This window comes from Balaenoptera physalus (genome assembly GCF_965194825.1).
Source record: "Balaenoptera physalus genome assembly, chromosome: 1".
Classification (NCBI taxonomy): Eukaryota; Metazoa; Chordata; class Mammalia; order Artiodactyla; family Balaenopteridae; genus Balaenoptera; species Balaenoptera physalus.
The window spans coordinates 114810254-114834558 of record NC_138882.1 but is presented as its reverse complement, the minus strand read 5'-3'; the positions used below and the strand labels follow the sequence as shown (position 1 = coordinate 114834558).

At 40.8% G+C, this 24305-nt stretch overlaps 1 protein-coding gene and 1 pseudogene across 24 annotated transcripts in view; one reads left to right on the top strand and one right to left on the bottom strand.

Annotated features, from left to right (window-relative positions):
- The window catches only part of EVI5 (ecotropic viral integration site 5), a 234100-nt gene extending 211105 nt beyond the window's left edge, over positions 1-22995 (bottom strand). For 3 of the 23 annotated variants that reach the window (XM_082477025.1, XM_082477020.1, XM_082477011.1), the window contains exon 1: positions 11560-11883. Coding sequence is in view for 3 of the 23 variants with exons in the window: in XM_082477022.1 (XP_082333148.1) it covers positions 20336-20386 (51 nt within the window). In the remaining 20 variants the exon portion in view is untranslated. Of the gene's footprint in view, positions 1-11559; positions 12111-20335 lie in introns of those variants that run through there. The other 20 variants (XM_082477009.1, XM_082477027.1, XM_082477013.1 and 17 more) reach the window with 15 other exon arrangements.
- On the top strand, positions 597-9645 carry LOC309640210 (small ribosomal subunit protein mS38 pseudogene; annotated as a pseudogene). Its single transcript has 2 exons — positions 597-698; positions 5484-9645. The product of its transcript is annotated as a small ribosomal subunit protein mS38 pseudogene (transcript).
- Positions 22996-24305: the final 1310 nt, after the last annotated feature.

The window sequence follows — 24305 nt, the reverse complement described above, 5'->3', positions numbered from 1 at the left end:
CGAAGACCCAACACAGCCAAAAATTAATTAATTAATTAATTAATAATTTAAAAAAAAAAAGAATTGAAATACCACAGAAAAAAATGGAAAAGTTTGAGTACTCCGTAATCCCACTCTCAAAGACAGCCCCTGTTAGCAGTACAGTATATATTAAGATTTCTATGCATATGCTAATATATGGGTATATATGTATTTTTTTTAAGTTAACAAAAATTAGATCACACTTGGGGACTTCCCTGGTGGTCCAGTGGTTAAGACTCCATGCTGCCACTGCAGGGGGCACAGGTTCAATCCCCGGTCAGGGAATTAAGATCCCGCATGCCGCCTGGTGCAGCCAAAAAAAATCAGATCATACTATACATTTTTGAGAATTTAATTTAATGTACCTTGATCTTCTGTCCTTGTTAGTATTATGTGGTAGACTAATTAATGGCCTCCTAAAGAGCACATCATAAAACACAGAACCTGTGAATGTTACCTTAAATTGTAAAAGGAACTTGGCAGAGGTGATAAAGGGAAGGATTTTGTGATGAGGAGATTATCCTGAACTATCTGGGTTGGGCCCATCGGAAGATGCTATGCAGTTGACTTTGAAGATGGAGGAAGGGATCAAGGAATGCAATGCAAGGAATACAAGGAATGCAACTCTAACAGCTGGAAAAGGCAAGGAAATGGATTCTACCCCAGGAACCAGCCGGGTCAATACCTTGACTTTAGCCCAGTGAAACATTTGAGACTTCTGGCCTCCATAACTGTAAGAGACTAAATTTTTGTTTTAAGCCACTAAGTTTGTACTAATTTGTTACAGCAGCAATAGAAAACTATATAATACTGTGTGTGTGTGTGAGTGTGATACCTTTCCACATTTGTCTGTTTCTCTAGAAGTTATTCCACAAAGTGCAACTATTGGGTCAAATAATAAAAAAAAAGTTAACCTCCAGAAAGGCTATACTTATTTTTTACTCACATTAACAACATTCAAGCCCCTCCCTCCTTTTTCAAAGTTCTATTCTTTCAGTTTGTTAAATCACTTCCCTGGTTTCCCTTCTGTGGTGGCTACTCAACTCCTTCTGCTCCTTTGCGGACTTCTCGTCATCAGCTCATTTCTTACATGTCAATGGTCCCCAAAATTCCAATTCCATCCTGGGCCTTCTCCTCACTATACACAGTTATTTAATCTACTTCCTTTTACCCCAATTACTACTTACAAACAAAACAGATTTACTTCTCCCTCTTCCCTCTAAAATCTACTCCTCCACTGTATTCTCTCTGTTAATGACTGTATTCTCTCTGTTAATGGCACACCAATATCCAACAGCCTATGGCAGATGCATGGGGATCACATGACCCCTGCCTTATCCTCACCCCACATACCACAGGCTCCAGAATCTGTAAGAGTCTCTTCCTCCCTATCAATTCCTTAGAACAAGAATACATCAATTTTCAATTGTATTACTTAACTGTGTGTGTTCCCTATCTTAAGTCTCATACCCCACTGTACCACCACAGTCTTTCTGAAACTCAATTCTGATTTGTCACTCAAGCAGACCTTTCACAGACTGCTGGTTGCAATGTAACATGATATATTCCCTTGGGAAAACTGTTTGGCAATGTCTTCTAAAGTTAAACATACATCTGCTCTATGAACCAGTAAGTCCACCACTAGTTATTTATCCAAGAGAAACTAAAATGTATGTCTATAAGAAGACTAACAGCTATGTGTTCATAACAGCTTTCATAATAGCTTAATGGGAAAATGGATAAACAAACTGTGTTGTTATACAATGTATTACTACACACCAGTTAAAAAGAACTACTGATGGGAGCATCAACATGGATGAATTTCAAAACATTATGTTGAACAAAAGAAGCCAGCCAGAAAAGAATACACACTTATTCTACTATTCTATTAGGTGAAGTTCAAGAACATGAAAAACGAATCTGTGGTAAAAGATATTAGAACAGGAACTGACTAAAGGAACCATGTGGGATTACTGGGGAGGGAGAGGTTAACACAGGAGTACACATTCAACAAAACTCATTCAATTGTAGAGTTAAGTTTATTTCACTATACGTAAACTTTACCTCAAAATTTTTTAAAGCAAATATTAAAATTTAAAACTTTTACTTCACTCAGCATTTTTCCATACTAATTATATAAAAAGCCTCACACCTGTCAGAATGGCCATCACCAAAAAGTCTACAAATAAGAAATGCTGGAGAGGGTGTGGAGAAAAGAGAACACTCCTATACTGTTGGTGGGAATGTAAATTGGTGCAGCCACTATGGAGAACAGTATGGAGGTTCCTTAAAAAACTGAAATAGAATTATCATATGAGGGACTTTCATGGTGGCACAGTGGTTAAGACTCCACGCTCCCTATGCAGAGGGCCCGGGTTCCATCCCTGGTCAGGGAACTAAATCCCATATGCGTGCCACAACTAAGGAGCCAGCGAGCTGCAACTAAGACCCGGCACAACCAAATAAATAAAAATTTAATTTAATTTCATTTAAAAAAAAGAATTACCATATGATCCAGCAATCCCACTCCTGGGCATATATTCAGACAAGATGAAAACTCTAATTTGAAAAGATACATGCACCCCAATGTTCATAGCAGCACTATTTACAATAACCAAGATATGGAAGCAAACTAAATGTCCATCGACAAATGGATGGATAAAGATGTGGTATACACACAAAGGAATATTAGCCATAAAAAAGAATAAAATAATTTGCAGCAACATGGGTGGACCTAGAGGTTATCATACTAAGTGAAGTAAAATCAGACAAGGAAAGACAAATATCATATAATATCATTTACATGTGGAATCAAAAAAATGATACAAATGAACTTATTTACAAAACAGAAACAGACTCAGACACAGAAAACAAACTTATGGTTACCAAAGGGGAAAGGGGTGGGGGGGGGGGGAGGGAGTGATAAATAGGAGTTTGGGATTAACAGATACACACTGCTATATATAAAACAGATAAACAATAAAGACCTATTGTAGAGCACAGGGGACTATATTCAATATCTTGTAATAACCTATAAAGAAAAAGAATGTGAAAAAGAATAGATTCAGTATAACTGAATCACTTTGCTGTACACCTGAAACTGACACATTGAAAATCAATTATACTTCAATTTAAACAAAAAAAAAACCCTCAAGATTTAAGACAAATTAATCACTTAATTACCCTTTTTTTTTTTTTTTTTAATTATCACCTCACTCAGAAACAAGACTATACGGGGAATTCCCTGGTGGTCCAGTGGTTAGGACTCAGGGCTTTCACTGCCAGGGCCAGGTTCAATCCCTGGTCAGGGAACTTAGATCCCACAAGCTGCACAGCATGGCCAAAAAAAAAAAAAAAGTAAAGAAACAAGAGTATACCAACTGTGTGTTCCCCTGGTTTATAAATTTTGTGAAAGCAAAGATTTTTGTCTATGCAGAATTGATCACCATTGTCTTCCCAGTACCTATCATTATGCTTGACACATAGGAGATGCTATATATGTGTTACCTTCGGTGGTTCTTACTGACTTACTGACAATGTTCATAACTTCATTAAATTTCTAGATCATTTACTGACTCAGTTTTTTGATCTCGTGTGTTAAATGCTTGACAACATTTATAACCTTGTTCATCCAGCAGCAGAAAAGAAGCTTCTCCACATTTTCAAAAAAGCAGCCAAGTTGAGTCTTTAACTTTGTGCTCCTCTCTTACATGTATTTAAATTAAATGTTTAAAGGCATTACACTTTTCATGAGCTTATTCCCTAAGATTCATTCTCAATTTACTTCAAGGTCTATCTTCTCACCAGCAAATTCTGGCTCAGTCTTCTAAACTATCCTGATTCTGGTATACTTGAAGATATTAAATTTTTCTTCTTTCTCTTATGTATCTCATTCAAATATCATATTATACAGTTGTTCATTCAAGTGAAACTTTTATCCAGTATCTTTTTTTTCTAATATTTATTTATTTATGTATGTATGTATTTATTTGGCTGCGCCAGGTCTTAGCTGCAGCACGCAGGTTCTTCATTGCCATGTGCGGGATCTTTAGTTGTGGCATGTGGGATCTAGTTTCCTGACCAGGGATCAAACCCGGGCCGGGCCCCTGCACTGGGAGCGTGGAGTCCTAACCTCTGGACCAACAGGGAAGTTCCTATCCAGTATCTGTTAACATTGTTCTAACAAACTTACTAGCATAATTTATGAGACTGCTGTATTCATTTTTAACACAGCAAAAGATCTGTATCAGGCCAAATACAGCAACTAATCATTTGAATACCAATTCAAAGGTAAGACAAAATCCCCATCTTCACTTCCCTATCAGTGCTTACACTTTCTTATGAAAAACAAAAAGAGCAATGATCCATAATAAAACCATTCTGCTCCTATCTCTATCAAGGTTCCTTCCAAGAACACAGGAGCCAGCAGTTCCTTAAGGAGAGAGCCCTAATCATGAACCCAAAAGACACTGAATAGCAAAACGAACAATGAAGACCCAGATAATAGCCAGTTTAACCAGCTTTAGGGAACATTTTTCAAAGTACAATTGTGAGCGTTGGATTAGTACAAAGAACAATTAACAAGCACTAAACCCACATTGTCTGGCCACTTAAACAATAAACTGCCAACAGCACAGGCAGGGAATGCTCTCATGAAGTACAGAGACAGTAATAAACATCTGGAAATGGCAACAAATAAACACACCAGGCAACTTAGAATTATGAGAAATTGGATGACCCTTTCTGAGCAAACATATGAAGCCACAGTCAACAGCTTCTAGCCACAAAACACACATTAATTAACTTTCATGTTTCCAATGAGAAAGGACTATCATACCGCCAAAACAGATAGTAATAACTGCCAATGTTATCTTTGATTGATAGCTTGAATTTTATATGCAAACATATAAAATTGTGTGCAGTGATAAGCAGACTTTTATATTTTATGTAACTTGTCCAAAATTAATTTGAAGAGCAACAAAGGGCTGACAGCTTTTTGTTTTGCTAAATAAGGGCATTACAGAAAATAACAAACAAAAAACCCACTCACTAGCATAAATTTCAAATGTAAAAGGATACTGTAACACAGAAAAGGATGGACACAATTTAAAGGTAAACATATAAAGTTTTATAAATTTAGCCTAAGAGAAAACAAATTATATTGAGAATAATATTTTTATTTCATCATGAACTCTATGATAAAAAACTCTTATCTCAAAGAGCATTTGGAAACATACTTAGTGTTTTAAAGAAAAAAGGAGTGCAAAGCATAACAAAGTTATCAGAGGAGCTTAACAGAGAGGCTTTAATGGGTGGTTCTAATTAATTTACCAGTTCATGTTAACTATAAGATTTCTACAACTTTAGCAATACTTTTCAATTTTTTCTGGAATATAATCTTTTTCTCAAAACAAAAAATACTGGGCAGCAGAATGGTCAGTCTCCCAGCGGTGTCTGGGTAGGGTCAGCGTGAGGCCGCGGGCTCCAGGGACAGCGGAGGCAGCTGCTGCCGGCTGGGCTTGGGACCTGGGACTCGAGAGTCCACACCATCCACGCGGTGGGCACCTCGGGGTGAAGCGGAGGCTCCGCTGAGCACCTGGGGCCGCCGCCACACACAGACCTTGTTCCTGGTGCACCTCACTTCCCAGCTGCTCAGGGCTGTTCCTGGGTAGGCTGCAGTGGGTCCTGGCCTGTCTCAGGGGTGCTGGGCAGGCAGGCCTGCAGGCCTCACTACAGCACGCAGCCAACAGGCCCAAGTGGCGTTGCCTCCCCTCCCTGGCAGGCCGGTCCATCTGGAGCTTGAGGAGATGCTGCTCTTCAGGAGGATATCCATCAGCCCCCTGGGGAGCTGGCTGACCTGGAGAGCTGGCTACCTCCTGCCCAGACTGGACGCTGGGGTCCCAGGGACTGTGTCTCCACCCCAACTCTATGAGTGTCCGCCCAGCCAGGTGGGGGAATGGGTCAAGCAGTGGGGTAAGGAGGTCTGGGATGCACCCCAGATGCAGCGCAAAAACACGCTCAAGATCTGCCAGCACAAGATGAATCATCTCAAGTACCGCAAGCTAGTCAAGAGGACCCAGTACCTACTGCGGAAAGTCAAGGAAGGACGCCCGAAACGGCAGCAAATCAAGTTCAAGAGAGACCTGAAGTGCATCTGGTGGAAGGCGGGCCTGAAGGAAACCCCCACAGGCTGGCAGACCCTCAAGATCCACCTGAGGGGCAAATGCATCTCCTATCTCTCTCCCGCACCCCTATTATTGCTGATGACCCGTTGTAATAAGTATTCAGAGAACTCAGCTAAAAACAAAAACCAAAAAATTCTGAGTATTACCTCCCCCCATGACAGTAGCTGGATTTAAGAATTATTGATTAAAATAACAAAACCACCACGACTTTTTGATAACTTCTGTATGTTACAAATATGCAAGATCTATTATTTGTTCATTCAATATTAAATGTTTAATACACATATTGATTTCCAGACCCACTGCAGAGATCCACAGCCCACTCTGTTTCTCCAGTCATTTCTCTCTTTATAGCGAGTTTCCCACTACAGAAAGTATCAAATAGCTCACTAAGCTGGTTTATCTTTAAAATCATTTCCAATCCTGAGATTATAAGATTCTGGGACAATGTAAACTTCTCAAAAGAATTTAGAAATTTCTAGAGAAATTACAGTTTGATCCAATATTTAAGTGCTCTCCCTCCTAACATTCTATGTAGATAACGGTAAAGAAATTTTAAAAGCTACAACCCCACAGGGAGAAGAAAACAGTGGTGGGCAGATGGCAGCACATTTTTGTATGATGAATGGAAAGCAGATGAGGGACTTCCACGTTAAGACTGCAGACTGAACCCACACATCTAATTTTGCTCCCTCCCAAAACCCTACTAAAACAAGATAAAGAAAATGTTGCTGTTGTTTTGTTCTGTTTTTAGGACACAAACCATAAGGATCGAGGGAATGGAAGAAACCAACAGCAACAAAATTTTGGAAGCTGGAAAGATGGATGAGTGATAACTGATTTGGTCAAAGACAAATTATAAGACAGCAGTGCTGACAGCTAAGAACAAACCCACTTTACTCTACAGAATCCTCAAAGGGTTCAGGAACTGCCAGAACACAGAGGGGGAAGGGAGACTAAAGAAAGAAAGGATCAGGTGAAAGCTGTTTGAACAGTTAGAAACCTAGAGCCCATGCCTCTCCCGAGTTGCTGAGTGACCCAACCTCAATGAGGCAGCAGGTTAGAGATTTATTCTCTAAAAAGGGTAAATCACACATGGTGGAAGATGAAGGTATCCTAACAAAAAGAGGCAAATTATATGTCCCTTCATATTAAATGCTCTATGGCTCATTACCTAGCCCTCTTTTCCTGAGTTCCCAGACCACTGGCAACTAGACCTCTGGCCTCCAAGCAGAAAACTGGGATACTCTCTGGGAAATCTGACCAGGCCAAACGGAAAGATAGACACTGGAGAGAGCCTCAAACAGCCCACCCAAACCAATGACTTCAATCCTGACCACACACTGGAATCACCTGGGCAACTTTCGAAAATACTGGTGCTAATCTATGCAGACAGAAATCAGAATAGTGGTTGCCTCTGGGCAAGGAGTGAGGAAGATAGAAGGGATATGAAGGAATTTTCTAGGGGTTTCACTATGCTCTGTACCTTGTGTTCATTACACAGGTGTACACACAGCAAAATCATCAAACTATACACTTAAAATCTATATATTTTACTGTGTGCAATCACACTTAAATTTTTAAAAAATACTGCTACCTGATGTATTTGGTCTCTCAGTCACAAGCAAACACCCAAGGAGGATTACCAGACCTCTGAAGAGGGCCTCTACTGCTGAGACTATACCAAACAGAAAAAAAGTAACTTGGAGAAAACAAGCTATGCAAGGAAAAAGAAAGCTTAAAGAAACTGTCTTTAACAATCTCAGGTAGGTAAGAGATGTGGCATCTATGAAACAAGAAAAGAGACAGAGGAATAAGTAACTGAGTAGAGGATGGGAAGCTAAACCTACAGGCCTGCACAAGGGAATATGGTCAACGGGCTGATGTGCCTCGCTCACAGAGCCCCAGAAAGGCTCAGCCCTTGAGAGTCTCGAGGGACATAGTCAGTGGGGAAGAAGTATGGGGCTGAAGAGCAGGTTACTGGTTTAAAGTCTGGTGAAGTCTGTACATGGACCTCCAGTTTCCCTTCTCCACTATTCACATCCTATCATAAATTTATTCTCTGGAAATAGTGACTTGGAGAGACTCCAGACTCAAGAAGAGTGGAGCGAGGCTCGAGGCTGAAAGCCAAGGAATAAAGCAGAAGTATGTGCGGTGATAGCAGCCCTCACCCACAGCCCAGTTCCTCCGTGCAGCTCTCAGAACACTGGGAGCCAGGCATGGTACGTGCCTCACACTTGGATTTAAATGTCCCTTTTGCATGCAGCCAAACCAATTTTCATCACAGCACTTCTCCTAGTGGAGGATAAAGGTCTTCTGAATTTCTACAACTCCTCTTAGACTCTCAATTTCTTAAAGGCAGGGGCAGCATCTTAATCAGCTTCATATCCCCAGAGCCTAACACAGTTACGCTCTATGTTAAACACTCTATAAATCTTTAATTGGTCCCAGACACTGGAGATAACATACAAGAAGAGATTTAAAAACCTTGGAAAACGAGAGCATACAAGGTGTAATTTGGACTAGGTCTTGAAGGGACATTAAAGATTTAGGATTTATTGATGAAATGACGTCTAGGATTTGTTTTAAAATAATCCCAGAGCCACTCTCCCCACCCCCCAAAATCAGCTGTATCTCTATATACTGGCCACAAATGTTTTAAAACATCACTTACAATAATATTTAAAAAATCAAATACCTAAGAATAAATAAGAATAGATGTGGGACTTCCCTGGTGGCACAGTGGTTAAGAATCCGCCTGCCAATGCAGGGGACAAGGGTTCGAGCCCTGGTCCGGGAAGATCCCTCATGCCGCGGAGCAACTAAGCCCGTGCACCACATCTACTGAGCCTGCGCTCTAGAGCCCATGAGCCACAACTACTGAAGCCTGCGCGCCTAGAGCCTGCGCTCCGCAACAAGAGAAGCCACCACAATGAGAAGACTGCACACCGCAACGTAGAGTAGCCCCCATTCGCCACAACTATGTGCAGCAATGCGATCAACAGATATCAGAGCTTATTATAAAGTTACATCAGTTGATACTGATATTGGTGCAAGGATAACAAATAGACCAATGAAACAGAATATTGTCCAGAAACAGATCCACACTTATACAGTCACCTAATTTATGAAAAAGTGTCACACAGTGCAGAAGGGCAAGGATGGTATATTCAGTAAATGGTGCTGGGTCAAATAGATACCCATATGGTATAAAGTGAATCTGGACCCCTACAATCCATCTGGAATTTACTGTAAATTGTACATCTTAAATACGAAAAGTAAAACAAAATAAAACTTCTGTACAGTAACATGGGGAAATATCTCCATATTCTTAGGCTAGGCAAAGATTTCTTAAGTAGGGCACAAAAAGCAGTAATCATAAAGGGAAGGATTAAGTATATTTCATTAAAATTAACAATTTCCATTCATCAAAAAAAGGCCATTACGGGCTTCCCTGGTGGCGCAGTGGTTGGGGATCTGCCTGCCAATGCAGGGGACACGGGTTCGGGCCCTGGTCTGGGAAGATCCCACATGCCGCGGAGCAACTAGGCCCGTGAGCCACAATTACTGAGCCTGCGCGTCTGGAGCCTGTGCTCCGAAACAAGAGAGGCCGCGATAGTGAGAGGCCCGCGCACCGCGATGAGGAGTGACCCCCGCTTGCCGCAGCTAGAGGAAGCCCTGGCACAGAAACGAAGACCCAACACAGCCCAATAAATCAATCAATCAATCAATCAATAAATAAAAGGAGAAAAGAATGTTTAAAAAAAAAAAAAAAAAAAAAAAGGCCATTAAAAGAGTGAAAAGGCAACATACAGAGTGTAAAAAGATTAAGTCCAGAAAGGACTCATGGAAGATAGATGTGTATACACACACACACACACACAGAACTCATATCCAGAATAAAGAATTACAGACCAATTAAAAAAAATAATAGACTTAACAGGCACTTCACAAAAGACGACATATAAATGGCCAACAAAAGATACCCAACCACAATCATCAGAAAAATGTAAATAAGACCACACATATATTACTGCACTTTTACCAAAATAGCAAAAAATTTTAAAACTGACAAGCATTAGCAAGGATATGAGGTAAATGGAATACCATTCCCTGATAATTGGTAGAACACTTCGGGAAAATGTTCAACTGTATCTAATGCTAAAGTTTTATCATTCACATATCTCAGAAACCAAGAGTTCCACTCCTAGATATAAACCTCAACATAGCAATGTTCTGTTTCTTGATCTGTGATAGTATACTTACTAAAAATTCTTTACCTGCATACTCAAGATTGTGCACTTTTTAAAATATGTTATACTACAATAAGTTTTCTAAGATTTCTTTGACACAAATTTCTCAGAGACATTAAGACTAGCATTTTAGAATAGAAAAGGAGCTTCTGGTAAACAGCAGAAAGTTTATTAATAAAATTTTTTAAAAACAAAACAAAAAAAGCTGCTAACACATTTCAACCCATAATAAAGGTAAAAACTAGGAACAGATAACTTTTCTTGATCTTCACGAAGCACCGGATTTCTTTCAGCAATAAAAGGAGTCTGTTATTCTAAGAGTCTGTTATTCTACACTGTAACCCAAAGAAATCTTTGCAAGAAAATGCTACTTTTTGAAATCACCTCTAACAACAACAGATAGGAGGAAAGTGAAGAAACCATTCCAAAAGTTTTGGTTAACTCTTTGGTGAGAGGATGCCAGCTGAGTTGATCTGTGAAGCCCAAAAGACAGAAATAAAGCCACAAAGAAATCACAGCAACTCTAAAGCAAACACCAACACCACAATCCAACCTACCGGAAATTCTGTGGTTAATTTGAGGCTTGCCCCGCTAGTCATAAGGTGATTCAGTGATGGCTACAAACGCTCCCCAAGTGCATCCTTGGGCGTCATCTAGCACACCTGGCTCGCCCATCACCTGCCTGGAGACACGGCCTTGCGCAGAATCCCAGAGGCCAAATAAAGACGCCAACTTTGCAAGAGGCGCGGACGGTCTCGCCCCATCAGGTCACCCAGAAGGAACAGACTCCTGGCCTCCAGGGCGGGGGTAAAGAGTCAGTATTCCCCACAGGATTTACGAGGAAGCGCTCCCGAAGCTGCCTCGTCCCTCCACCTCCCCGGGATTCCACTGTAAGTCCCGCTGGCGAGTTTCTTCCCCAGCGCCCACGGGAGGAGGGTCGCGGCGACCACAGGGAACTTAGGCCCCAGGGGGCCGGGCGCGCCCGCCCCGCTCGCGCCGCAAGTTTTGTTGGCGGCCCCCACTCGCCGCGCCTCGGCCCGGCCGTGCGCCCCGCGGAACCCGGGCTCGCGGCCCGCCCGGCCTGGCGCGGCGCCCCTCACCTTGGAAACGTTGGGTGGACTCCGCCGTAAACATTAACTTCCCATCCAGCCGGCAGCCGCGCCGCCGCGTCTCAGCGCCTCGGCCTCTCTCCCGGCTCCGCCGTCCGCCGTCCGCGACCCCTCTTGAGCGCCGCGCTCACTCAGGAGCTCGGGGCCGCCTCAGACTCTGACCCACTCCCCCCGCGCCGCCGCGGTTTCAACTACCACCCAACCCCTATGCGCCCGCCACCAGCTCCTCCCGGGTCCGGCCCGGTCGCGTCAGGAAGGCTCAAGGCGCAGGCGCGGCAGGGCCTTAAAGAGACCGGGCCGCCCTACCGCATAATAGGTTCGAGCAGGTTAGGGGCCGGGCCGGCCGGCTGAGAAAAGGAGAAGCCGAAGGGATTGGACCGTGGGGAACGGGGGCGGGGAACTCCCGCTTGTTCCTCCGCCTCTCCTTCAAAGCTCCAGAGGTCGGACCCACAAATTGCTGACTTCCCCAGTCTCTTGAACCGCCCCTTGCGTGTAAGAGCTGCAGCAGACACTCCCCCTCCTCGAAGCGACCCCGCGCGTAAGGCTGCGGGCCTCGCATTGCTGCACAGCTTATGCGCATGTCTCCAGGTTGCGGCCACGGGATGCAGACGCGCAAGCTTCGAAAGGCCGCCCGGGCTTCCCCGAGAGGTGACGTGGTCACTCTCAAAAACAATAATTAGGGCTTCCCTAGGGCTTCTCTGGTGGCGCAGTGGTTGAGAGTCTGCCTGCTAATGCAGGGGACACGGGTTCGAGCCCTGATCTGGGAAGATCCCACATGCCGCGGAGCAACTGGGCCCGTGAGCCACAACTACTGAGCCTGCGCGTCTCGAGCCTGTGCCCCGCAACGGGAGGGGCCGCGATACTGAGAGGCCCGCGCACCGCGATGAAGAGTGGCCCCCGCTTGCCGCAACTAGAGAGAGCCCTCGCACAGAAACGAAGACCCAACACAGCCAAAAAAATAAATAAGTAAATAATAAAAATAAGTAAATTTAAAAAAAAAAAATAATTAACGTGTAAATGGCACTTGTGATTGCAAAATCACTCTACCATCAGTCGTCTCGACACATTGAATTTATGCGGAGTCCGGCAGGGACATGGGCACAAATATGTGAGGTTCAGCTGGGCAGTCATCCAATATCAACGAAGAAATTCTTAGAAGGAAAGTACTTAAGAACAGAAACAACCTACTAATTCCGGTCTAATCCCAGGAAAGACAGGCAAAAAATGATAATAATAATAACAAAGGCAATATAAATTACTTTGATTATACATTTACAAGTGACAAAATGATAGTAATTAGCACCAAAAAAAGTTGCCTAGAAATTAGATAACCCTGGTTATTACCTAATTTAAATTTATAATCTCCAGAAGGGGTTCCACTGTAATAAGCATTTCAGAAAAAGAAAAATTCTCCATTTTTTTAAAAAACAAGATTAAGAAATACCAAAAAATAGGAAGTAGAGCCATGCCCTCCACCCAACTAAAAACTTGAAATTGCATCTGAGGCAAAATTTTGCATAACTTCAGATTATGCCATTATTTAAAGTAATTTCAACTAACAGTTTCATTGCAACTGAATCCATCTTGTATAAGAAAGCTAAAATACATTTTGTTAATCTACCTTTCCTTCCTATAGTCCATCTATCAGCAAATCCTATAGATTTTACGTCCCAAAATTTCCTTGAATCTGTCCTCTACTAGCTCCTTCATCACCACCCTAGTCCAAACTCCCTTTGTCTGGGAGGGCCAGAGGCCTGGGAGGGCTACAAATTTAGTCTCTAATTGGTTTACCCTCATGCCCTCTAGTCCCTCTCTAATTTCTTCACACAAATGGCTGTGTGATCTTTTATCTTCCCAGCATGTACCACTTCAATGGCCTCCCACTTCCTTAGACAAAACCTCTTAACTAACCTGCATGGTCTGGTGGCCTGCCCACCTCTCCACCTCTTCTCACTGCTCAGACCACATTCCATCCTGTCTCTGTTCCAGCCAGACTGGCCTCTTCCAGTTCCTCAGTTTTCTCCCTCCACAGACCTGCATATGCTTTGCTTTGTGCCTGGAAGTCTCTTCCAATCCTCCTCCTTCTGACCACACCTCTAGTCTCTACCTCTGAGAAGCACCTTCACACTTCCCTATCTTGGTCCATTCCTATCACATGACACTGAAACTGTAATTATATGATTATTTTGGTGAATTTTTGTTTCCCCCCCACTGGACTAATTACATCAATAAGGCCAGGAGCTTGGTTTTCTTTGGTTCATGGTTGTATTTCCATATTTGTTCAATATTTGTTTTGTTTCATCAATAAATGAGAATCATAGAATGCCAGAACTTGAACTAGATATGGCTTGAAGGTTACCTAAGTCATAGACAGGTAAAATGTCACAATCTGACATTTGGAATCAGAGTCTAAAAAGAACTCCAGTTATTTTTAAACTGATTTTATATCGTTTTAGCTGGGCTGTCAGAAGATCCTTTGGGTAACCTTTAAAATTGAGTTCTCAAAGTACCTGTATGAAGCCCTGAATTAATAATGATAGCTATGGGATGGGCCCACATGAACCTAATAATAATTTTTGCTTCAAGGGAGGAAGATTGAATGATTGGGAGTCAGGGCTGGGAAGGAGACTTGACTGCCTGCCCTTTTGTATACCTTCTTAACTTAAAGAGATGTGAATATATTACCTACTTGAAAATAAATAAATGACACAAAAGAGTGCATACTCTATGATTCTATTTATTTGAAATTCTACGAAAAAAATCGTAACCGGTTGCCTCTGGCAGGAAATTGACTGGGAAGGTGTATGAGAGAAATTTCTGGGTCATAAAACCCTACCGCACTTGAACTAGGCTGGGACCTGGGACCTGGGACCTGGGACCCTTTACTGAAGTGCTTGTACCTGTACAAATGTTTCCTTGAGCAACAGAATACAAAGAAACTATAAGGGACTAAAAATAACTGCGCACTTGTGCAGTTGGGGCAATTATGAACAATAAGATACAAAAAGGCTACAAATGAACTGCTGTTTCTAAGATGCCAGGAGCAAAAGCAGGGTACTACGCAGGACCCCTGCACATACCACCACCAAGGGGGTGGACAGACCCCCTAAGCTATGCCTCCTGCCCAAGGGAACCAGCTTGCCCCCTGACCCCTAGGAGTGAGTAAGAGCACCTGTTACTTGTTTTTGCTCTCTCATGCTGCACCAGGAGCCCCAATAACTTGCCTGAATTTCTTGTCTGGCCTCTTATCAATTTCTATTGATTAGAGACTCCAAGTACTCAAATCAGTAGCACACTATTGGTGGGAATGTAAATTGGTGCAGCCACTATGGAAAATTGTATGGAGATTCCTCAAAAAATTGAAAATAGAACTACATACAATCTAGCAATTTCATTTCTGGGTATTTATCTGAAGAAAATGAAAACACTAATTTTAAAAGTTATGTGCAGGCTCTCTCGGCCTGTACGGCGGCGGAGGTTCGGATGGTCCCGGGCCTGTGGCCGCCTGGCCTTCAACGGCTGGGGCACAGGGCAGGAGCGCGCGGCCGCCCTGAGTCTAGTGAGGCTGGCGCCGCGGCCGGGCCGGGTCCGAGTCTCCCGGTCCCTGAACGCGTGGAGGGCAGCGGCCTGGTCTGGCCTCCGCCACGCTGTCGGTGAAAGATGGATGCTTGAAGTATAGACTGCTGCTAGCTGACTACTTACTATCTGGGAGCACATAGATGACCTAAGGATGTCCTAGATGAGGAACATGACAACTTGATCTTCGGGAGTTGCTTAGAGTATTCAAAATTTCCAGGATTGCTAAAAAAATACTGCTTTTGGATAGTCCATAAATGTACATCTAAAACAGTGGGGCTATAAATAAAATAATTTAATGTGCTTCTTGGAAAAAAAAAAAAAAAAAGATATGTGCAGGGAATTCCCTGGAGGTCCAGTGGTTAGGACTCCGTGCTTCCACTGCAGGGGGCATGGGTTCAAGCCCTGGTCGGGGAACTAAGATCCTACAAACCTTGCGGCACGGCCAAAAAAAAAAAAAAGGTAAAAAAGATATGTGTATCACTGCAGGACTATTTACAATAGCCAAGATACGGAAGCAACCTAAGAGTCCATCAGAAGATGAATGGATAAAGATACGGTGTATATATACACAATGGAATGTTAGACATAAAAAAGAATGAAATCTTGCTATTTGCAACAACATGGAAGTAACTAGAGGGTATGTATGCTAAGTAAAATAAGTCAGGCAGAGAAAAACAAATATATGTTTTCTCTTACATGTGGACTCTGAAAAACAAAACAAACAAATAACATAACAAAATAGAAACAGACTCAGACACAGAGAACAAACTGGTGGTCACCAAGGGGGAAGAGGATTAGGTGAAATAGGTTAAGGGGATTAAGAGGTACAAATGTCCAGTTATAAAATAGATAAGTCATGGGAATGTAATGCAGAGAATATAGTCAATAATGTTGTGATAACTTTGGTGACAGACTGTAACTAGACTTATCGTGGTGATCATTTCATAACATATAAAAATATCAAATCGCTATGCTGTACACCTGAAACTAATATAATACCCTGAGTCAATTATACTTCAGTTTAAAACAAATAAGCTAACACACAGTTGAGCACTCTCTGTGTGTGAGTATTGGCTAAGGGCTATACATACTTTATTTCTTTTAATCCTCATACTATCCTCATGAGGCAGATATCATTATAACTCCCTTGCATATGAGAAAACCGACACTTAGTAAATACCATGTAACTTGCTCCTATTTATACAAATGGAAAATGGTGGGGCAGGGCTTTGAAACCAGTCCGTCTAATGTCAGAAGTGGTTTATATTACTTACCCACTAGATCAAGAGCTTTGCAATGATTGAAATCATATTTTGTCTTAGACTATTCAGTTGCCCCAGAACTTTGCATAGTAGCTGTTCAATGTATTTTGAATGAATGATAAAGAACAAGCTTGGTTGTTGATTTTATTGGTACAAATTACACATTTTTAATTGGTACAAATTGTACATATATATATAAAATATTCTAAATAATCCAAATAATCAGTACCATTGTGCTAAGTGCCTGAGATGTACTATCTCTAATGAGGTCATGGGCCTGAGGAGAGACGCTTCTACCATTAGCTCTGACCTTCCAATTTATTTGATGAAAGAGTTTACACCTTAATTTTTTACTGAAAAATTAAAATTAATTTTTTTATTTTTAATAAATAAAATTTGTATAAATAAATAATAAAATTAACATTAAAGCTAATTCTAACTAGAGAAATAGCTAATTCTCACCTCTCCCAAGTGCTTGAGCACTTGTGTAAGTGAAATCCCACTATGTGAATTCCACACCAACACCGCCTCTGCTCCAGCTTTCTGCCCTCGGCTGTTCACACTCTGAAACTAGAGTAGAAGATAGAGGATGTATGGGGGCAGTGGGCAGGGGCACCCTCCTCAGAGACAGTTGAGTATGAGGCAAATTCAGTTAGCAATTCAAGATTCCCTATGTTCTAATACCACACTCCCTTATCATTGATTTGTTTCACTGTCCAGGAGGGGAACAGAAGGAGGGTCTGAGCTCTAATCCCCTCTAAACCGGGCAAGGGTTAAGTATCCGAACCCAGCACTCTCAACTGCCAAAAGTGTTTTATAAGTCAGCCATGTGAGCCTCATTGCTCACAGAAAGGAAAGGCAAGGGAGGCATTCCCCTGAGAGGCAAAAACTACCCAGAGTACAGAAAAGGAACTCACCAGTGGAGTCAAACTCACTGCCCGCTCTCACTTTGAGCAGCTGGCATCTGGAGCTTCCAGAGAGAAGCAGGGCATCTCGGTTACATTCTAGGATTGCACTGTCCAATACATCAGCCACTGGCCACATGTGACTATTTACATTTAAACTTAAATTAAAATTTCAGTTTCTCAGTCGCGCTCACACCTTTCAAGTGCTTAACAATAGCCACATGTGGCTGCTCGTTACTAGGGCAGCACACATAGACCATTTCCATCCATCAGAAAGTTCTCTTGGCAGAACTATTCTAGAAAAAGAAGAAACAACACTCCATTGTGACCTCCAGCTAATATTCAAATTTTTTTGCTTTGAAACCTGAAGGCTACCATAAACAAGACCAAAAGACAAACATCAGAATGGGAGAAAATATTTGCAAATGAAGCAACTGACAAAGGATTAATCTCCAAGATTTACAAGCAGCTCATGCAGCTCAATAACAAAAAAATGAACAACCCAATCCAAAAATGGGCCGAAGACCTAAATAGACATTTCTCCAAAGAAGATATACAGATGGCCTACAGACACATGAAAGAATGCTCAACATCATTAATCATTAGAGAAATGCAAATCAAAACTACAATGAGATATCATCTCAAACCGGTCAGAATGGCCATCATCAAAAAATCTAGAAACAATAAATGCTGGAGAGGGTGTGGAGGAAAGGGAACACTCTTCCACTGTTGGTGGGAATGTAAATTGATACAGCCACTATGGAGAACAGTATGGAGGTTCCTTAAAAAACTACAAATAGAACTACCATACGACCCAGCAATCCCACTACTGGGCATATACCCTGAGAAAACCATAGGTCAAAAAGAGTCATGTACCAAAATGTTCATTGCAGCTCTATTTACAATAGCCAGGACATGGAAGCAATCTAAATGTCCATCGACAGATGAATGGATAAAGAAGATGTGGCACATATATACAATGGAATATTACTCAGCCATAAAAAGAAATGAAATGGAGGTATTTGTAATGAGGTGGATGGAGTTAGAGTCTGTCATACAGAGTGAAATAAGTCAGAAAGAGAAAAACAAATACAGTATGCTAACACATATATACGGAATCTAAGGGAAAAAAAAAAAAAGGCCATGAAGAACCTAGTGGCAAGACGGGAATAAAGACACAGACCTACTAGAGAATGGACTTGAGGATATGGGGAGGGGGTGGGGTGAGATGTGACAGGGTAATAGAGTGTCATGGACATATATACACTACCAAATGTAAAATAGATAACTAGTGGGAAGCAGCCGCATAGCACAGGGAGATCAGCTCGGTGCTTTGTGACCACCTAGAGGGATGGGATGGGGAGGGTGGGAGGGAGGGAGGGAGATGCAAGAGGGAAGAGAAATGGGAACATATTGTATATGTATAACTGATTCACTTTGTTATAAAGCAGAAGCTAACACACCATTGTAAGGCAATTATACTTCAATAAAGATGTTAAAAAAAAAAAAAAAAAAAAAAAAACCTGAAGGCTCACAATGAAATAGTGAAAGCAAAAACTGTGGCCTCTCCTTATACCAAGTTTATAAGAATGGCTTTAACCTCACCACTTCACCTCCACTGCATTCTATTGTTTGCAAGACACATTATCTTAGGAAAGAACATTGTTTGTTAAGAGGAACACAACTCTATTGCCATCTCTTGGCGCTTGTGCACAGGTAGGGACAATATCTGCCACAGTTGTGGTAAAGAACCTGCTCTCGGGCTCTAGAGGTTGGACATCATTTCTACGTGTGATATCAGACATTCACAGTATCAACCCAACAACAGCTTTTGAAATTGTGCCACCAAAATGGGACATTGATAGAGTGCTTATTTCCACCTCACCCACCAAAGGAGAAGTCTATTCTTTTCTTGACTGTCTGAAATATCTTGTTTTACCGCAAGACAAAATTTAGTGCAACTATAGTAGCAATTCTAATCTATCCAATTATCTGGGAACTAGTAACCTCCAAATTAATGCATGTGACTAGATTGTGACCTAAAATTTCAAGTGTGCTTGCCAAAAGTGTGTTTAACCTCACTGAGCTCCAATCTTCTTGTCTATGAACTGTAGATAATAAAAGTATCTATGTAAGTGTTGAATTAAATGAAATAATATATGCAAGGCACAGAATAAGCATTCAACGAATGGTAATTGCTATTATCCAAAGCCACAAAGCACCAACATGCAAAAAATTTTAAATAGATTTTAAACAGACTCTTAAGTAGAAAAATCCTGACTCTACCACCTGCTTATTGTTTGGCCTTTGACCTCTGTAAGCTTCAGTTTCTTCATCAGACAAATAAGGATAAGACTTGCCAACAATAGATGTGTTATTTCATGTGAAAATTCTCTAATAACAGTAAAGTACAAACTTTAGCTAATGTTAATTAGTACTCTGTCCCCACCTCTACCAAAAAGGAAATTAGGAAACTACAATAGGAAGGTGTTACTTTATGGTAAAATTAATTTAGCTTTTATTATGGCCTGTGCTCCTAAACAGGACTGGGAAGCAACCACTGCTGAAGTCATCACTGAAAGGCCATACAACCATCAACATTAGGACCAAATGCTAGCAACCAGCATTTTCCTCAGCTGATCTTTTTCTCAACGTGAGAAATTTGAAACCCATACAGACACATTGTCTCCTCTGAGAAAGCACATTCAAAAAAGATAACCAGCAGCCAATTACAGCAAGGAGAGAAATGGTATTGAATTACAAAAGGCACTTACTAAAATAATCTTTCTTACAGGTGTGGAATTAAACCTAACACTTCATAAATTTTTGTTCCTCGCTCAAATGGCCGCAATACAATGAGATAACATTCTCAAAATAAAACTGAAATGTTAACAGCTGTTCCTGTGATTTGAAGATTAAGGAAGGTAGATTAACCCTGACTCAGTAACAAAATATCTTCTGTACAGTAACTACATTTTTATAAGTTTTAATATAAAATCAAACATTGTTTTAGACATTTACCTGTTTCCTATTAGGGTTTCTAAAGGCAGAAGTCATTTTGGTGGTAACCATGATAAGCAAAGACAGGGAGACTGGGGATTTGAATTGAATTTACAGCTGACTCATAGGGAGTGTTTACAAGACATTGCCACTGGGATCCACCCATTTAACACCCTTTCAGTTCCACCCTATACAGTTGCTAGGTAGTATCCTTAGGGGAAGCCGAGAATGTGGAGGACTAGGAATGCAATAAACAAAGGTTTCTGGGCATGAGTGCTAATTGATTTTGTTTTTCTTCCACCTTTCCTTCTTTTCTTCCTCCATCCCTCCCTTTTCTTTCTTTCACTTTCCTTCCTTCAATGACTTGATTTGTCTCAGAATGACAATTGTATACTAATTGTTACTGTGTTTGGGGTGCCGAGTCTGAGGCATTGGTTAGAAGCTTCTATATATTAGGTGGTTTCAGCACTTGAATTTGACATTAGACAAAATTACTAACTTGGTAGAACTTACCCTTTTGGGTTTTTTTTAACCCTTTAACTGAGGTTTTGGAATACTGCAGGCTTTTGTGTTCTATTAATGGGTATTGCATTTGTGTTATTCAGGACTATTAACTGAGAGTTTCTATGAAATACAAAGGCAAGTGATACACCTTGTGAGAGATATCTAAATGGAGATATTCCATTCTCCATGACCTGGGCTACGGAAGTACTTTTTATCTATCATCTCATTTAATCTTCACCATAACCCTATTATTATCCTCATTTACAAGTGAACCCAAGCAAATCACTAAGAATGCTTCATTTATTTATTCATTCAATCATTCATTCATAAAGGACATAAAATTGTGTCAGGCACTTTCCTAAGAGAAAGGATAATAACTAACATTCTTAGCTCCTACAACATGTCAGCAATAATATAATGTGCTTCCAAGTGAGGCAGCCATCATTAGAACCATTTAAAAGATGAGGAAGCTATGGCTGGTCCAAAGTCACAGGGACAGAAAAATGAAAAGCAAAAATACAAGCATAGTTCTGTCTTCACTACAAAACCTGTGTTGTCTGGAGTTACAAAATGTAATACCTGTGTTCAGACTTTAGTTTAAGAACATATGGTCTGGAGTAGAAGACAGACATGTGAACAAATAAATGGACAACACTGATATGTTCTATTATATGGAGATATAGTATGGCAGGAACATACGGTATGGGGGTGACCTAACCTGGCCAGGGAGTTGTACTATTTTTATTTGTCCGCATCCCTTTCCATCTTCTATGAACAAGTATAGGCACCTGACTCAAGCTAAGCCAATCACGTTACCTTAACCCTCTGACCATAGTAACTGGGTCAAGGAGGTAAGCCTGGGAGAGTCCTGACTGAGAATTTTTCAAACCAGAGCTGCAAAAGTAAAGTCCCTTTGACCTCTCATTATGAAGCTCTAAGGATTTGAGCCCAGAGATCCTGGCTATTCTCAGAAAACTAAAAATGAAATGGAGAGCATCCTGAAGATATACAATCCTTGGTTCCAGTCAATCCTGCCTTTCCTAAGCCTCTGTTGCTCTGATTTTTCTTTTTCTTTTTTTTTTCCCCCTTCTAAATCTTTTTGCCTTAATGCCTGGCCTAAGTTTTTTTTTTTTTTTTTTTTGAATTTTTGAATTTTATTTTATTTATTTTTTTATGCAGCAGGTTCTTATTAGTCATCCATTTCATACACATCAGTGTATACATGTGAATCCCAATTGCCCAATTCATCACACCCCCACCCCCACCCCCACCCCCCCGCGGCTTTCCGCCCTTGGTGTCTACACGTTTGTTCTCTACATCTGTGTCTCAATTTCTGCCCTGCAAACCTGTTCATCTATACCATTTTCCTAAGTTCCACATATATGCATTAATATAAGATATTTGTTTTTCTCTTTCTGACCTACTTCACTCTGTATGACAGTCTCTAGATCCATCCACGTCTCACAAATGACCCAATTTCATTCCTTTTTATGGCTGAGTAATATTCCATTGTATATATGTACCACTTCTTCTTTATCCATTCATCTGTCAATGGGCATTTAGGTTGCTTCCGTGACCTGGCTATTGTAAAGAGTGCTGCAATGAACATTGGGGTGCATGTGTCTTTTTGAATTATGGTTTTCTCTGGGTATATGCCCAGTAGTGGGATTGCTGGGTCATATGGTAATTCTATTTTTAGTTTTTTAAGGAAACTGCATACTGTTCTCCATAGTGGCTGTATCAATTTACATTCCCACCAACAGTGCAAGAGGGTTCCCTTTTCTCCACACTCTCTCCAGCATTTGTTTGTAGATTTTCTGATGATGCCCATTCTAATTGGTGTGAGGTGATCCCCCACTGTAGTTTTGATTTCCATTTCTCTAATAATTAGTGATGTTGAGCAGCTTTTCATATGCTTCTTGGCCATCTGTATGTCTTCTTTGGAGAAATGTCTATTTAGGTCTTCTGCCCATTTTTGGATTGGGTTGTTTGTTTTTTGAATATTGAGCTGCATGAGTTGTTTGTATATTTTGGAGATTAATCCTTTGTCCGTTGATTCGTTTGCAAATATTTTCTCCCATTTTGAGGGTTGTTTCTTCGTCTTGTTTATGGTTTCCTTTGCTGTGCAAAAGCTTTTAAGTTACATTAGGTCCCATTTGTTTATTTTTGTTTTTATTTCCATTACCTTAGGAGGTGGATCAAAAAAGATCTTGCTGTGATTGATGTCAAAGAGTGTTCTTCCTATGTTTTCCTCTAAGAGTTTTATAGTGTCCAGTCTTACATTTAGGTCTTGAATCCATTTTGAGTTTATTTTTGTGTCTGGTGTTAGGGAGTGTTCTAATTTCATTCTTTTACATGTAGCTGTCCAGTTTTCCCAGCACCACTTATTGAAGAGACTGTCTTTTCTCCATTGTATATCCTTGCCTCCTTTGTCATAGATTAGTTGACCATAAGTACATGGGTTTATCTCTGGGCTTTCCATCCTATTCCATTGATCTATATTTCTGTTTTTGTGCCAATACCATATTGTCTTGATTACTGTAGCTTTGTAGTATAGTCTGAAGTCAGGGACTCTTTTTCCTCCAGCTTCGTGTTTTTCCCACAAGACCGCTTTGGCTATTCGGCGTCTTTTGTGCTTCCATACAAATTTTAAGATTTTTTGTTCTAGTTCTGTAAAAAATGCCATTGGTAAATTGATAGGGATTGCATTGAATCTGTAGATTGCTTTACAGATAGTAAAGCAATATTGATTCTTCCAATCCAAGAACATGGTATATCTCTCCATCTGTTGGTATCATCTTTAATTTCTTTCATCAGTGTCTTATAGTTTTCTGCATATAGGTCTTTTGTCTCCCTAGGTAGGTTTATTCCTAGGTATTTTATTATTTTTGTTGCAGTGGTAAATGGGAGTGTGTCCTTAATTTCACTTTCAGATTTTTCATCATTAGTGTATAGGAATGCAAGAGATTTCTGTGCATTAATTTTGTATACTGCTACTTTACCAAATTCATTGATTAGCTCTAGTAGTTTTCTGGTAGCATCTTTAGGATTCTCTATGTATAGTATCATGTCATCTGCAAACAGTGACAGTTTTACTTCTTCTTTTCCAATTTGTATTCGTTTTATTTCTTTTTCTTCTCTGATTGCCATAGCTAGGACTTCCAAAACTATGTTGAATAATAGTGGTGAGAGTGGGCATCCTTGTCTCATTCCTGATCTTAGAGGAAATGCTTTCAGATTTTCACCATTGAGAATGATGTTTGCTGTGGGTTTGTCATATATGGCCTTTATTATGTTGAGGTACTTTCCCTCTATGCCCACTTTCTGGAGAGTTTTTATCATAAGTGGGTGTTGAATTTTGTCAAAAGCTTTTTCTCCATCTATTGAGATGATCATATGGTTTCTGTTCTTCAATTTGTTAATATGGTGTATCACATTGATTGATTTGCATATATTGAAGAATCCTTGCATCCCTGGGATAAATCTC